The sequence below is a fragment of the Sorex araneus genome, chromosome 3 (genome assembly GCF_027595985.1).
Source record: "Sorex araneus isolate mSorAra2 chromosome 3, mSorAra2.pri, whole genome shotgun sequence".
In the NCBI taxonomy this organism is placed as follows: domain Eukaryota; kingdom Metazoa; phylum Chordata; class Mammalia; order Eulipotyphla; family Soricidae; genus Sorex; species Sorex araneus.
In genome coordinates this window covers 97258963-97273275 of record NC_073304.1, presented here as the reverse complement: position 1 = coordinate 97273275, position 14313 = coordinate 97258963, and the positions used below count along the sequence as shown (strand labels likewise).

The following is a 14313-nucleotide window of genomic DNA, read 5'->3' as shown; positions in this document are numbered from 1 at the left end:
CGGCCGCGCGGTTTTGGGTTTCTAATATTTTAGCTCAGTTCACAGTCAAAATGGATGGCTCCAAGAATCTGCTCTGTTGCCAAAATGGGTTAGGAGACCTCAGGATCACAGTCAGTAGGCGGGAGGCTCTGCTTCTCGTGCCGCGGCTCTTGGTTCATCTCTGGGCGGAAGGCGCGCCGGGAACACCTCCCCTCCCAGGATCACCTACAGGCTACGTCACTAAAGAAAGTCCTACCTCCTGGTGTAGGGGTCTTAGAGGGTGGCTCTCACCGCGTGGTTGCTGCCGCTGCCGCCATTTTCGCTCAGAAAAATGGGGTGGAGAGGGAAAAAAATCCCTCCCCGGGCTGCACGAGGTTGTAGTTCAGTTCGCAGTCAAAATGCATGGCTCCAAGAATCTGCTCTGGTGCCAAAATGGGTTAGGAGACCTCAGGATCACAGTCAGTAGGCGGGAGGCTCTGCTTCTCGTGCCGCGGCTCTTGGTTCATCTCTGGGCGGAAGGCGCGCCGGGAACACCTCCCCTCCCAGGATCACCTACAGGCTACGTCACTAAAGAAAGTCCTACCTCCTGGTGTAGGGGTCTTAGAGGGTGGCTCTCACCGCGTGGTTGCTGCCGCTGCCGCCATTTTCGCTCAGAAAAATGGGGTGGAGAGGGAAAAAAATCCCTCCCCGGGCTGCACGAGGTTGTAGTTCAGTTCGCAGTCAAAATGCATGGCTCCAAGAATCTGCTCTGGTGCCAAAATGGGTTAGGAGACCTCAGGATCACAGTCAGTAGGCGGGAGGCTCTGCTTCTCGTGCCGCGGCTCTTGGTTCATCTCTGGGCGGAAGGCGCGCCGGGAACACCTCCCCTCCCAGGATCACCTACAGGCTACGTCACTAAAGAAAGTCCTACCTCCTGGTGTAGGGGTCTTAGAGGGTGGCTCTCACCGCGTGGTTGCTGCCGCTGCCGCCATTTTCGCTCAGAAAAATGGGGTGGAGAGGGAAAAAAATCCCTCCCCGGGCTGCACGAGGTTGTAGTTCAGTTCGCAGTCAAAATGCATGGCTCCAAGAATCTGCTCTGGTGCCAAAATGGGTTAGGAGACCTCAGGATCACAGTCAGTAGGCGGGAGGCTCTGCTTCTCGTGCCGCGGCTCTTGGTTCATCTCTGGGCGGAAGGCGCGCCGGGAACACCTCCCCTCCCAGGATCACCTACAGGCTACGTCACTAAAGAAAGTCCTACCTCCTGGTGTAGGGGTCTTAGAGGGTGGCTCTCACCGCGTGGTTGCTGCCGCTGCCGCCATTTTCGCTCAGAAAAATGGGGTGGAGAGGGAAAAAAATCCCTCCCCGGGCTGCACGAGGTTGTAGTTCAGTTCGCAGTCAAAATGCATGGCTCCAAGAATCTGCTCTGGTGCCAAAATGGGTTAGGAGACCTCAGGATCACAGTCAGTAGGCGGGAGGCTCTGCTTCTCGTGCCGCGGCTCTTGGTTCATCTCTGGGCGGAAGGCGCGCCGGGAACACCTCCCCTCCCAGGATCACCTACAGGCTACGTCACTAAAGAAAGTCCTACCTCCTGGTGTAGGGGTCTTAGAGGGTGGCTCTCACCGCGTGGTTGCTGCCGCTGCCGCCATTTTCGCTCAGAAAAATGGGGTGGAGAGGGAAAAAAATCCCTCCCCGGGCTGCACGAGGTTGTAGTTCAGTTCGCAGTCAAAATGCATGGCTCCAAGAATCTGCTCTGGTGCCAAAATGGGTTAGGAGACCTCAGGATCACAGTCAGTAGGCGGGAGGCTCTGCTTCTCGTGCCGCGGCTCTTGGTTCATCTCTGGGCGGAAGGCGCGCCGGGAACACCTCCCCTCCCAGGATCACCTACAGGCTACGTCACTAAAGAAAGTCCTACCTCCTGGTGTAGGGGTCTTAGAGGGTGGCTCTCACCGCGTGGTTGCTGCCGCTGCCGCCATTTTCGCTCAGAAAAATGGGGTGGAGAGGGAAAAAAATCCCTCCCCGGGCTGCACGAGGTTGTAGTTCAGTTCGCAGTCAAAATGCATGGCTCCAAGAATCTGCTCTGGTGCCAAAATGGGTTAGGAGACCTCAGGATCACAGTCAGTAGGCGGGAGGCTCTGCTTCTCGTGCCGCGGCTCTTGGTTCATCTCTGGGCGGAAGGCGCGCCGGGAACACCTCCCCTCCCAGGATCACCTACAGGCTACGTCACTAAAGAAAGTCCTACCTCCTGGTGTAGGGGTCTTAGAGGGTGGCTCTCACCGCGTGGTTGCTGCCGCTGCCGCCATTTTCGCTCAGAAAAATGGGGTGGAGAGGGAAAAAAATCCCTCCCCGGGCTGCACGAGGTTGTAGTTCAGTTCGCAGTCAAAATGCATGGCTCCAAGAATCTGCTCTGGTGCCAAAATGGGTTAGGAGACCTCAGGATCACAGTCAGTAGGCGGGAGGCTCTGCTTCTCGTGCCGCGGCTCTTGGTTCATCTCTGGGCGGAAGGCGCGCCGGGAACACCTCCCCTCCCAGGATCACCTACAGGCTACGTCACTAAAGAAAGTCCTACCTCCTGGTGTAGGGGTCTTAGAGGGTGGCTCTCACCGCGTGGTTGCTGCCGCTGCCGCCATTTTCGCTCAGAAAAATGGGGTGGAGAGGGAAAAAAATCCCTCCCCGGGCTGCACGAGGTTGTAGTTCAGTTCGCAGTCAAAATGCATGGCTCCAAGAATCTGCTCTGGTGCCAAAATGGGTTAGGAGACCTCAGGATCACAGTCAGTAGGCGGGAGGCTCTGCTTCTCGTGCCGCGGCTCTTGGTTCATCTCTGGGCGGAAGGCGCGCCGGGAACACCTCCCCTCCCAGGATCACCTACAGGCTACGTCACTAAAGAAAGTCCTACCTCCTGGTGTAGGGGTCTTAGAGGGTGGCTCTCACCGCGTGGTTGCTGCCGCTGCCGCCATTTTCGCTCAGAAAAATGGGGTGGAGAGGGAAAAAAATCCCTCCCCGGGCTGCACGAGGTTGTAGTTCAGTTCGCAGTCAAAATGCATGGCTCCAAGAATCTGCTCTGGTGCCAAAATGGGTTAGGAGACCTCAGGATCACAGTCAGTAGGCGGGAGGCTCTGCTTCTCGTGCCGCGGCTCTTGGTTCATCTCTGGGCGGAAGGCGCGCCGGGAACACCTCCCCTCCCAGGATCACCTACAGGCTACGTCACTAAAGAAAGTCCTACCTCCTGGTGTAGGGGTCTTAGAGGGTGGCTCTCACCGCGTGGTTGCTGCCGCTGCCGCCATTTTCGCTCAGAAAAATGGGGTGGAGAGGGAAAAAAATCCCTCCCCGGGCTGCACGAGGTTGTAGTTCAGTTCGCAGTCAAAATGCATGGCTCCAAGAATCTGCTCTGGTGCCAAAATGGGTTAGGAGACCTCAGGATCACAGTCAGTAGGCGGGAGGCTCTGCTTCTCGTGCCGCGGCTCTTGGTTCATCTCTGGGCGGAAGGCGCGCCGGGAACACCTCCCCTCCCAGGATCACCTACAGGCTACGTCACTAAAGAAAGTCCTACCTCCTGGTGTAGGGGTCTTAGAGGGTGGCTCTCACCGCGTGGTTGCTGCCGCTGCCGCCATTTTCGCTCAGAAAAATGGGGTGGAGAGGGAAAAAAATCCCTCCCCGGGCTGCACGAGGTTGTAGTTCAGTTCGCAGTCAAAATGCATGGCTCCAAGAATCTGCTCTGGTGCCAAAATGGGTTAGGAGACCTCAGGATCACAGTCAGTAGGCGGGAGGCTCTGCTTCTCGTGCCGCGGCTCTTGGTTCATCTCTGGGCGGAAGGCGCGCCGGGAACACCTCCCCTCCCAGGATCACCTACAGGCTACGTCACTAAAGAAAGTCCTACCTCCTGGTGTAGGGGTCTTAGAGGGTGGCTCTCACCGCGTGGTTGCTGCCGCTGCCGCCATTTTCGCTCAGAAAAATGGGGTGGAGAGGAAAAAAATCCCTCCCCGGGCTGCACGAGGTTGTAGTTCAGTTCGCAGTCAAAATGCATGGCTCCAAGAATCTGCTCTGGTGCCAAAATGGGTTAGGAGACCTCAGGATCACAGTCAGTAGGCGGGAGGCTCTGCTTCTCGTGCCGCGGCTCTTGGTTCATCTCTGGGCGGAAGGCGCGCCGGGAACACCTCCCCTCCCAGGATCACCTACAGGCTACGTCACTAAAGAAAGTCCTACCTCCTGGTGTAGGGGTCTTAGAGGGTGGCTCTCACCGCGTGGTTGCTGCCGCTGCCGCCATTTTCGCTCAGAAAAATGGGGTGGAGAGGGAAAAAAATCCCTCCCCGGGCTGCACGAGGTTGTAGTTCAGTTCGCAGTCAAAATGCATGGCTCCAAGAATCTGCTCTGGTGCCAAAATGGGTTAGGAGACCTCAGGATCACAGTCAGTAGGCGGGAGGCTCTGCTTCTCGTGCCGCGGCTCTTGGTTCATCTCTGGGCGGAAGGCGCGCCGGGAACACCTCCCCTCCCAGGATCACCTACAGGCTACGTCACTAAAGAAAGTCCTACCTCCTGGTGTAGGGGTCTTAGAGGGTGGCTCTCACCGCGTGGTTGCTGCCGCTGCCGCCATTTTCGCTCAGAAAAATGGGGTGGAGAGGGAAAAAAATCCCTCCCCGGGCTGCACGAGGTTGTAGTTCAGTTCGCAGTCAAAATGCATGGCTCCAAGAATCTGCTCTGGTGCCAAAATGGGTTAGGAGACCTCAGGATCACAGTCAGTAGGCGGGAGGCTCTGCTTCTCGTGCCGCGGCTCTTGGTTCATCTCTGGGCGGAAGGCGCGCCGGGAACACCTCCCCTCCCAGGATCACCTACAGGCTACGTCACTAAAGAAAGTCCTACCTCCTGGTGTAGGGGTCTTAGAGGGTGGCTCTCACCGCGTGGTTGCTGCCGCTGCCGCCATTTTCGCTCAGAAAAATGGGGTGGAGAGGGAAAAAAATCCCTCCCCGGGCTGCACGAGGTTGTAGTTCAGTTCGCAGTCAAAATGCATGGCTCCAAGAATCTGCTCTGGTGCCAAAATGGGTTAGGAGACCTCAGGATCACAGTCAGTAGGCGGGAGGCTCTGCTTCTCGTGCCGCGGCTCTTGGTTCATCTCTGGGCGGAAGGCGCGCCGGGAACACCTCCCCTCCCAGGATCACCTACAGGCTACGTCACTAAAGAAAGTCCTACCTCCTGGTGTAGGGGTCTTAGAGGGTGGCTCTCACCGCGTGGTTGCTGCCGCTGCCGCCATTTTCGCTCAGAAAAATGGGGTGGAGAGGGAAAAAAATCCCTCCCCGGGCTGCACGAGGTTGTAGTTCAGTTCGCAGTCAAAATGCATGGCTCCAAGAATCTGCTCTGGTGCCAAAATGGGTTAGGAGACCTCAGGATCACAGTCAGTAGGCGGGAGGCTCTGCTTCTCGTGCCGCGGCTCTTGGTTCATCTCTCTCTCCAGCCCCTTAAGAGCAGTTCTTAATTCAAAAGCAATATCCACTGAAAAAAAAAAAGTGACTTTTAATATCTTTATATAGACCCCGTGTGTTCTTCATTCGATCCTTCCCATTTTCTTTCTGACATGCTGTTTGTTTTCCACACCATTAGTTCTCAGACACAACTAACTTGAATTTGTCCTGTTGACTTTTTAGGTGTGGTTTTGTTTTCTTGTTTTTTTTGTTGTTTTGCTTTTTTTTTTTTTAAATGTCTTCGTAACTCAGGACCACTTTTAAGTAAGTGTGAATAGGTGTGGTGGGTGAAAACTCTTGATCCAATATCATCTAGGATAGCTTTATATGAATGTGCTAACTTTCTGGACAAACCAGCTCTTGGAAAAAGATTGTGACCTGGGGATGTTTTTCACTGCTAAGAATCAATGGTTTAGGCCTCCTCCCCTCATTTTTGGGTGAATTCATTCTGCTGTATGCTTTCAATTGGCAGACCAACGTCATTGGCGTGGGAAGTGAAGAAGATGTCTCCCGGACGTCATGTGATTCCAAGTCCATCAACTGACAGAATAAGTGTAACATCAAATGCTCGAAGAAGCTTAAATTTTGGGTGAGTTCATTTGCATTGCAGCAGGTTATTTCCTGTGGGTAAGATTTTTATAAGTATTACAAAACTGATAAATTCTGTTACTAAAACTGATAAATTTTGTTACTAAAACACATTCGTGCATATATTCCTGAGTATTTGAAATTGTTTGAATAAAAACTTAAAAATATTCATGAGAGTAAAGTTTTAATCCCAATAAAGTGTAATCCCATCGACGGCTAACATCCAGAGATTATAAAATTAAGCTCCCGGGATGGAGCTATGCAGAGTCTCTTGCCCCTGCGCCTGGCTGTCTTCACCAGGGCCCCTCAGAGGGGGTGGGTTGAGTTTCCCTCCCTGCCCCGAGCAGATCGCTGGCAGCCACAGACCTCCGGAACCCAGCCACAGCCATGTTCAAGGCCCCTCTCAACACGTTCGGATAAGCCTCCTGCATGAAGGAACTGGCAGGGGAACCCAGGTGTGTGGGACCCAGGGCCGAGATCTCCAAGCCTGCTTGGATTGGGACTGGGCCTCCTCCACCCAGATCCCCAATTCTCCAGTACCTAGGCAGTCACACCCAGAAACTACCCCTGGCGCCATTGATGGCCAACATCCGGAGACTATAAAATCAAGCTCCTGGAAGCATGACACCTTATAGCCTAATTCTCCCCTTTGGAGAACCTGGTAAGCTACTGAGAGTTTCCTGTCTGCATGGGAGACCCTGGCAAGCTCCCCGTGGCATATTCATATGCCAAACCAGTAACAATGATGGGTCTTATTCCCCTGACCCTGAAAGAGCCTCCAATGTGGCACCGTTGGGAAGGACGAGTAAAGAGAGGCTGCTAAAATCTCAGGGCTGGGACGAATGGAGACGTTACTGAGACCGCTTGAGAAAATCAACGATCAATGGGATGATGATGATGATGATGATGATGATGATGATGATGATGATGATGATAATGATGATGAGAGTAAAGTTTTAACTTTTAAGAAATATACAATATTCAGACATAAGTAGAGACCCAGAGTTTAAAGGATTCGTATCAAGAACTAGCAATTTATTTCACAACGTACCCTCTAAATCCATTGATTTCATGAACTGTGTTATTGTCCTGTCTTCCATTCTGATTCCATCAACCCAGTCTTATTTTAGGTAGTTGTCCTTTAAATCAGATGGAAGAAGAAAAGTTCTAAAGAAGAAAATACATTTATATTCTCTTTTGTATTTACTTAGTTACTTTTTCTGATGCTCTTTGTTTATGTGTTATGAACTCAAGTAATATCACTCTTTTATTTTTTTTTTTTTTTTTTTTTTTTTTTTTGCTTTTTGGGTCACACCCAGCAATGCACAGGGGTTACTCCTGGTTCTACACTCAGGAATTACCCCTGGCGGTGCTCAGGGGACCATATGGGATGCTGGGATTCGAACCTGGGTCAGCCTGGGTTGGCCGCGTGCAAGGCAAGCGCCCTACCCGCTGTGCTATTGCTCCAGCCCCCACTCTTTTATTTTTAAAAGGAAATTCTTGTAGTGTGTTTGTGTGTGTGTGTGTGTGTGTAAGATCTGCCAGTTACATCTTTCCCTCAGTTTTTGTTTATCTGAGAGTCTTGTAACTCATCCTTTAGTTTCTGAAGAGTTTGCAGTAGGTTTGCATAGAGTTACTGACTGAGAGTCATTTTCTGGGACTGCATAGCCGAGCCAGGGATGAAGGCTCTGTCTTGCTCGCAGACAGCCTCAGCATCCATTCCTGCACCACGGCGGATGCCCCGAGCACCACTAGGGATCACTCCTGAGCGCAGAGCCCTGATGACCCCAGGCGGCCCACCACCGAAGTCTTTTTCTCTGAATATGTCCTCTTGTGTTCCATCTGGCTTCTGGCTTCTGTCATTTCTGACAAAAAATTAGCGGTCCCTCCTGCTGGGCTTTTTAAAACAATAAAATGCTTTACTTTTGTTTTGCTGCTTCTAAATTTCTGTCTCTGGGAGCTGGTATGTGGCTTATTTTGGTTTTGTTTCCTGCTGCTGTCCCTCTCTCCCCTGCAAAAAGCTTATCTCTCTGTCTTCTCTTTGGTAGTTTGACTGTGATTCTTCTGCGTGTGAGTGCTGCATTCTCAGTCAAATTTGTTGCTGTTCTGAGATACACAGATTAACGTGTCCCATACATAGGGAGGCTGATGTTAATTATTTTTGCCCATTCTCTCTATTCAGATTCTGCCGTACATTCGATGTTGGTGTTCAGAAGTGTGTGAAGAGGTGTTCTGTTCATTCTCTACGTTCCTTTTCTTTCTGTTCTCAGGTTAGAACCAGCTCAGGCGGCCTTCCTTCAAATTACTTATTCTTTTTACTTTATTGATCATCTGTACATATGGAATGTTGTTCTGGTCTTTTATGTTGGCTTTATATATGTGTGTATGTATATATATACATATACATATTAATTTCTTTTTGAAGGGGGAACTATAAGCAGTGGTGCTTGGAGGCTGCTCCCTGCACAGTGCTCAGTGGTGTTAGAAAGTGAACTGAGGCCTTCTGCATACAAAGCCTCCATTTCAACTGGGTGACCCGCCTTTCTGCCCTTGACTTTGGAATTTTAGACATATTTTATTTTGTATTTTAGACCTTGTTTTTTATCTTTATGCCTAATTTAAAATCTCTCTCTCTCTTTTTTTTTAATGGGTATAGTGGCCTCTATCTGGCTGTGCTCAGGGTTTACTCCTGGCTCTGTGCTCAAGGATCACTCCTGACAGGCTCAGGGGACCTTACACTCTAAGGTCCTTATACTCCCCCTGCCTCCATGGCAGACAGTTTCCCCCATATGTTCTCTCTACTTTCAGGCATTATGTTCTGCAGTACAGATCACCAGTCTACATTTCTCACCAACAATGTCCCCAGTTTTCATCCTGCCACACCCTCTTCACCATCCCTCTAATTGCCTCTATGGCAAGTACTTTTCTTCTTTCTCTCTTCCTTCTACTCTGTCTCTTTCTCTCTCTCTCACCTTTTGAGCATTATGGTTTGCAATATAGGTACTGAAACGTTATCATGGCAAAAGTCTAATTTAGTAGTCCTGCATCAAAACATTAGCAAATTAACATGTTCTTATCTCTAAAGCTGGCATTCTAAATGTAAATGAAAAGTTCGGCGTACATTTTTAGAGGCAAGCAAGAACAGAGTTATTGAGTACATTTAGTGAGAGGGCAGTGGCAAAGTGGAAGGAAGCATCTGCTTATATGTTATTTCCAAAGATTCCAGTGAAACTTAAAATTGATTATTGTTATGTGTTGGGGCCATACCCAGTGGTGCCCAGAGGCTACTTCTGGCTGCCCTTGGGGACCACAGGTGCCAGAGATCACATCCAGCCCACTGAGCTCTCTCCTGTCTCTGATGGGAAAACAGTTTTGGAGCCAGACTAACAAGAACTTCTATAGAATGGCAATATTTCCTATGATATTAAATCAACGACATATTAGATCAAGATAAATTGACGCCTCACCGTGACTTCTAATGGTAGCATGCTGCGTTATGTGGATAAGCACACACATCTGATTTATTTCAGATTAACCTCTATGAAGTATTCTCCCTGTAAAGGTCTTGCTCTCGTGTTCAGGCTTTTGAATGCGTTCCTTTTCTTTATAGGGGCTCACCAGGCACAGTGGCTGCTCCTCGTCTGGCTCCCGCTGGTGTCAGCTGGGCTGACAAGGTAAAGGCTCATCACACAGGTGCTGTGGCGCCATCAGATTCCGTCTCTGCTCAGTCTTGCCCTCCAGCGACAGCGCAGAAGGCTTCACGCAGAAATGGCAAGTGGCTTTGAGCCAACCTTTTCCTGTAGCCGACAGGTGGTTTATGTAGGGATGTGGACATATATTGATATGTATATATGGATATGTATACATGCACACATATGTATATGTGTATATATGTGTGTACATATATACACATATACACACATATTTCTATACATATCCATATATCCATATACACACATATATTAAAATTTTTATATGTATTTTAAAGGGTGCTAATAGCATTATGCGCTTTTCTTCTTGCATCATCGTATGGCATATTAATGTTCCTCAGTTAAAATAATAAAAATAATTTAAAAACTGGAGTAAACTCAGCACTGTAAGAAAGCTTGTGGAGATCATTCAGGGGTGATGTGTGTCAGTGTCAAGAGATGATTTCTTTGTCATTTCATTTTGAAGATCCTTCATAACCCTTTTTACATGCAGAACAGAATAGCTCACCTGTCTCTAGGAGTATTCGCTTCCAACAAACACCACTCACTGTTTCATTAATGTTGCGGTATTATTATTTTGATACACTGCAAAATCAACTGCTTGCAAAAATCATGTATCTTTTCTGGGACCATCAGAACCATTCATTAATCAGCTTAAATAGAAGGGTGCTTCCTATGAGGACCACCTGGAATATATCCCGTGAAAATTTCCTTTACAAAATATGTATATATTGAAATCTAAGGTGGGTTTTTTATTCATCTATATATTCTTAGATTTAAAAATAATGAATATGTGTTATAAGTTATATTACAATTTTTTTAAATTAAAAATTCCTTTGTATCTTTTTTGTTTTATTGGACAAAACAAAGGCATTGTCCCCTTTGCTTTATGAAAATTTTTTGTTTTTTCCATTTTCAAAAAATGCTTTGTTTTTTCCATTTCAATCTCAGTCGGTTATGTTGACTTGTATGATACTCCTATTTCACTCAATAAACTGTCTTTGGTTTTTTTCTTTGCTTTTTGGGTCACATCTGGCGATGCACAGGGGTTACTCCTGGCTCTACACACAGAAATTACTCCTGGCAGTGCTCAGGGGACCATATGGGATGCTGGGAATCGAACCCGGGTTGGCCATGTGCAAGGCAAATGCCCTATGCGCTGTGCTACTGCTCCAGCCCTCTGTGTTTGGTTTCTTTAGACAAACGGAGCATTTGAAAACTGAGCATAGATGTGAGTTCTTTCTTTTATGAAAAGGTGAAAAAAAGATGGTTTAGGGGCCAGACGATAGTACTGTGATGGGGTGCTGGTAGGGTTCTTGTCTTGCATGCAGCCAACCGAGTTTTAAGCCTCAAAACCATGGATAGAACCCTGAAATGTACACTGGTGAAGGGATGGGTGTTGGAACATTGTATGACTGAAACCCAGTCATGAACAACGTTGTAGTTTATATCTCACTGTGATTCAAAACAAACAAAGGGAAAAAGGACAAAAAAAGAGATGATATAAGCTGGTTTTTGGATAAAGAAAATAAAGGGAACCATCCCAAATTCTCTCCACTTGTCTCAATTCTGGACTAATACAATAACTGCCAAAATATTGCGGGTTTATTCTCTGGAAAAGGTAGTAAATTTGGGGCCAGAGACATAGTATAGAGGTTCAGGTGCTGATGTTGTTTGATTCCCCAGCACCGTATTTGGTTTTCTGAGTCCCGCTAGGTGTGATCCCTGAGTTCAGAGCCAGGAATAAGCCCCGAGCACAGCGGGGTGTGACCCCCAAAATAAACAGAATGAAACGTAAGAAATTTGGTATCTGATCTGCAGGAAATCAGGCACAGTAGAAGGTAGATGTACAATGTTGAAAATGAGATTATAGGAAAGGCGACAAAGATCAATATCGAGACCTCACGCCCTTGCTTCCCAATCTCAGCTTCTGAATGCCAGCTTCCCTGATCGAGAGAACCCAGGCACAGGGCACAGGAACAACTGATACTGATGGAGGGGCAGGGTCTTAAAAGCCTGGACTGACATTTGCTCTTCAAGCCCATGTTCTGTCTTGAACATGTTTTTCTTGTCTTTCTCTTCTCTCACATCTTTTTAAACAAGTTCCATTCAGTAAAAACTATCCTGCGTCACGATTTTGCCTCCTCCTGAAATTCTTTTCATTGGAGGAAAGGTGACAAACCCAGACACCTGTGCCAAGGTGAGGGCGACTTTCCTTTCCTGCCGAGAGCAATTCCTCGCTCCAGTCTCAGGCCACAGCTCACCAAGTGATCATGTGACAGGTACCGTCTCTGCACTGTGCAGAGCAAGTGGGCTTCAGGTACAGCTCGACAGCTGCTTCGTGGTGCTGGTGGAACGTGAGTTGTCGGTGCTCGGGGCCAACTTTAGGGGACCCAAGCCAGGCAGTCACTGAGTCCTGGTAGCCAAGGTGGGTGGGGCAGGGAGGGGAAGCACTCTTGTTTCCTCCAGTCCATCTCCTCTGCTCTCACTGTAACAAAATGACTCAACCTCTTGGGACCCCAGCACGCGGCTCAAAGGACGCTGGGGATAGGCAGGTGCAGAATAGTGCACAGCAGCAAACAGTTGAATAAATTCATTTCTTTCTAATGTTCTCCCCCCCGCCCCCCAAATAGTTGTTTTGGGAGGTTTGGGCAATCTGATGCTATTGTAGACTATGTTAGATTGTCTGCAGGGATGGCTGCCAGTGATCCTCCTGTCACTGCCATGTATGCTTCTCTCACTGTCAAATGCTGGAGTCCATTTGCCTTTCTCTTCGTCTGACTTTGTAACTTGATGTTATCACCAAAATGAAACAGTCAGTAAATTCCCAGTCTAGTTCCTAAGAGGACTTGCAGCTTCTATTTCCTTCTGGCAGGAAGTTAGGTGTCACCTAAAGTGGCCCTGAGGATGCCACCAAATAATAGATCGGAAGAGAAAGGGTCCATGAGAACAAGAATCTGGCTGTCTGAGGCAGCAGATCACAGCAAGGCTTTTTAGTCTGTGCTGAAACCATAAGGGAACATCCTGCTCCAGTCCAGTCCCCTGGCAGGTGCCATGAAGAGAGGGAATGAGCGCCCTATTGAGCTTTACTCAAATTCCTGATTCAAAGAATCGCACCGAGGGGCTGGAGCTATAGCACAGCGGGTGGGGCGTTTGCCTTGCACGCTCCCAACCCGGGTTCGATTCCCAGCATCCCACATGGTCCCCTGAGCACCGCCAGGAATAATTCCTGAGTGCAGAGCCAGGAGTAACCCCTGTGCATTGCCAGGTGTGACCCCCCCCCCAAAAAAAAAAGAATCGTACTAGTGATGTGGCTCAGTGGTAGCATGACTGCTTGGCATATGTGAGGCTCTAAATTCAATCCCTGGCACCCTTCCCCTGCCTCTGGATGTAAGTCCTGGCACCATTACAAGTGTGACTGCTTGGATCCCAACAATGTGTGCAGCCCTAGTGCATTACTGTCAACTGTATGTCGCCCAGCTCACCACATCCACATCTGTTCTGTAACTAAGGTTGAGATCTTCTGTGTATCACCACCAAGTGTGTAGACACTGCAGCCACATGTGTGACCCCTGAGACCACCACCACAACCGAAAACTTTGCACAGAAATGGCAGGCCTAGTATTTGAGAACACTAAGTTGGGGCTTGTTGGATAGTAATATATAAAAGGACAGCAATATTTGAATCACTTGGGTTATAGAAAAAGAAAATGCACAGGATGAAATCATAAGTGAGAGAGTTAAGGGAATCTTTAATAGGAGAATGTAAATTTCTAGACCAAAAGGGCTCATTGAATGCCTGCTAGAGTGGATGAAATACAGTAACATAAGAAAATGTTGAGAAATTTATTAATACAATAGATGACGAGAGGCTCTAAAATCTGAGAGAAAGTAACCCATTTATATACAAATGACTGAAATCAGAATTAGCCTCTGTTTTTGGTAGACTGTAAATAGAAGCCATGAGTCATGTCTTCTCTTGGAACATTGTATGACTGAAACCTGATTGTGAACAACTTTGTAACTGTATTTCACTGGTGATTTACTGTACTGCACTGCACTATCCTCCTGTTGTTCATGGATTTGCTTAAGTGGGCACCAGTAACGTCTCCATTGTGAGACTTGTTACTGTTTTTGGCATATCGAATACGCCACGGGTAGCTTCCCAGGCTCTGCTGTGCAGGCGGGATACTCTTGGTAGCTTGCCGGGCTCTCCCAGAGGGACGGAGGAATTGAACCCGGGTCGGCCACATGCAAGGCACATGCCCTACCCACTGGTGATTTAGTTTTTTAAAAAAAGCCATGTCTTCAAAATCCTGAAGGTAAATATTTTCTGATCTAAAATTCTTTGTTTAGCCAAATTATTAAATGTGCAAAGTTAAAGTATTTTCAAACTTGCAAAAATCTCAAAAAGTTTTGGATCCAGTTGTTGTTAAAGAGAAATATTCAACTTAGAAAAGAGATAGAATCATAGGAAAAGACATAAATAAAGGGAGAAAAGAACGCATCTGTAAATGAAATTTATGAAGGGATGGAATGAGTAGTGTAAAAGCATGCTTGAAGATAAGATTACTGACAATTTTCCCAATATTTTGTAAACTCCAAGC

General features: G+C 48.1%; 1 protein-coding gene across 1 annotated transcript in view; it reads left to right on the top strand.

Moving 5' to 3' along the window:
* Positions 1 to 14313, top strand: part of SCAPER (S-phase cyclin A associated protein in the ER) — a 363121-nt gene that overhangs the window by 61237 nt on the left and 287571 nt on the right. Inside the window, exons 7-8 of the mRNA XM_055130600.1 lie at positions 5881 to 5997; positions 9607 to 9767. Coding sequence (XP_054986575.1) covers positions 5881 to 5997; positions 9607 to 9767 — 278 coding nt within the window. The remainder of the gene's footprint in view (positions 1 to 5880; positions 5998 to 9606; positions 9768 to 14313) is intronic.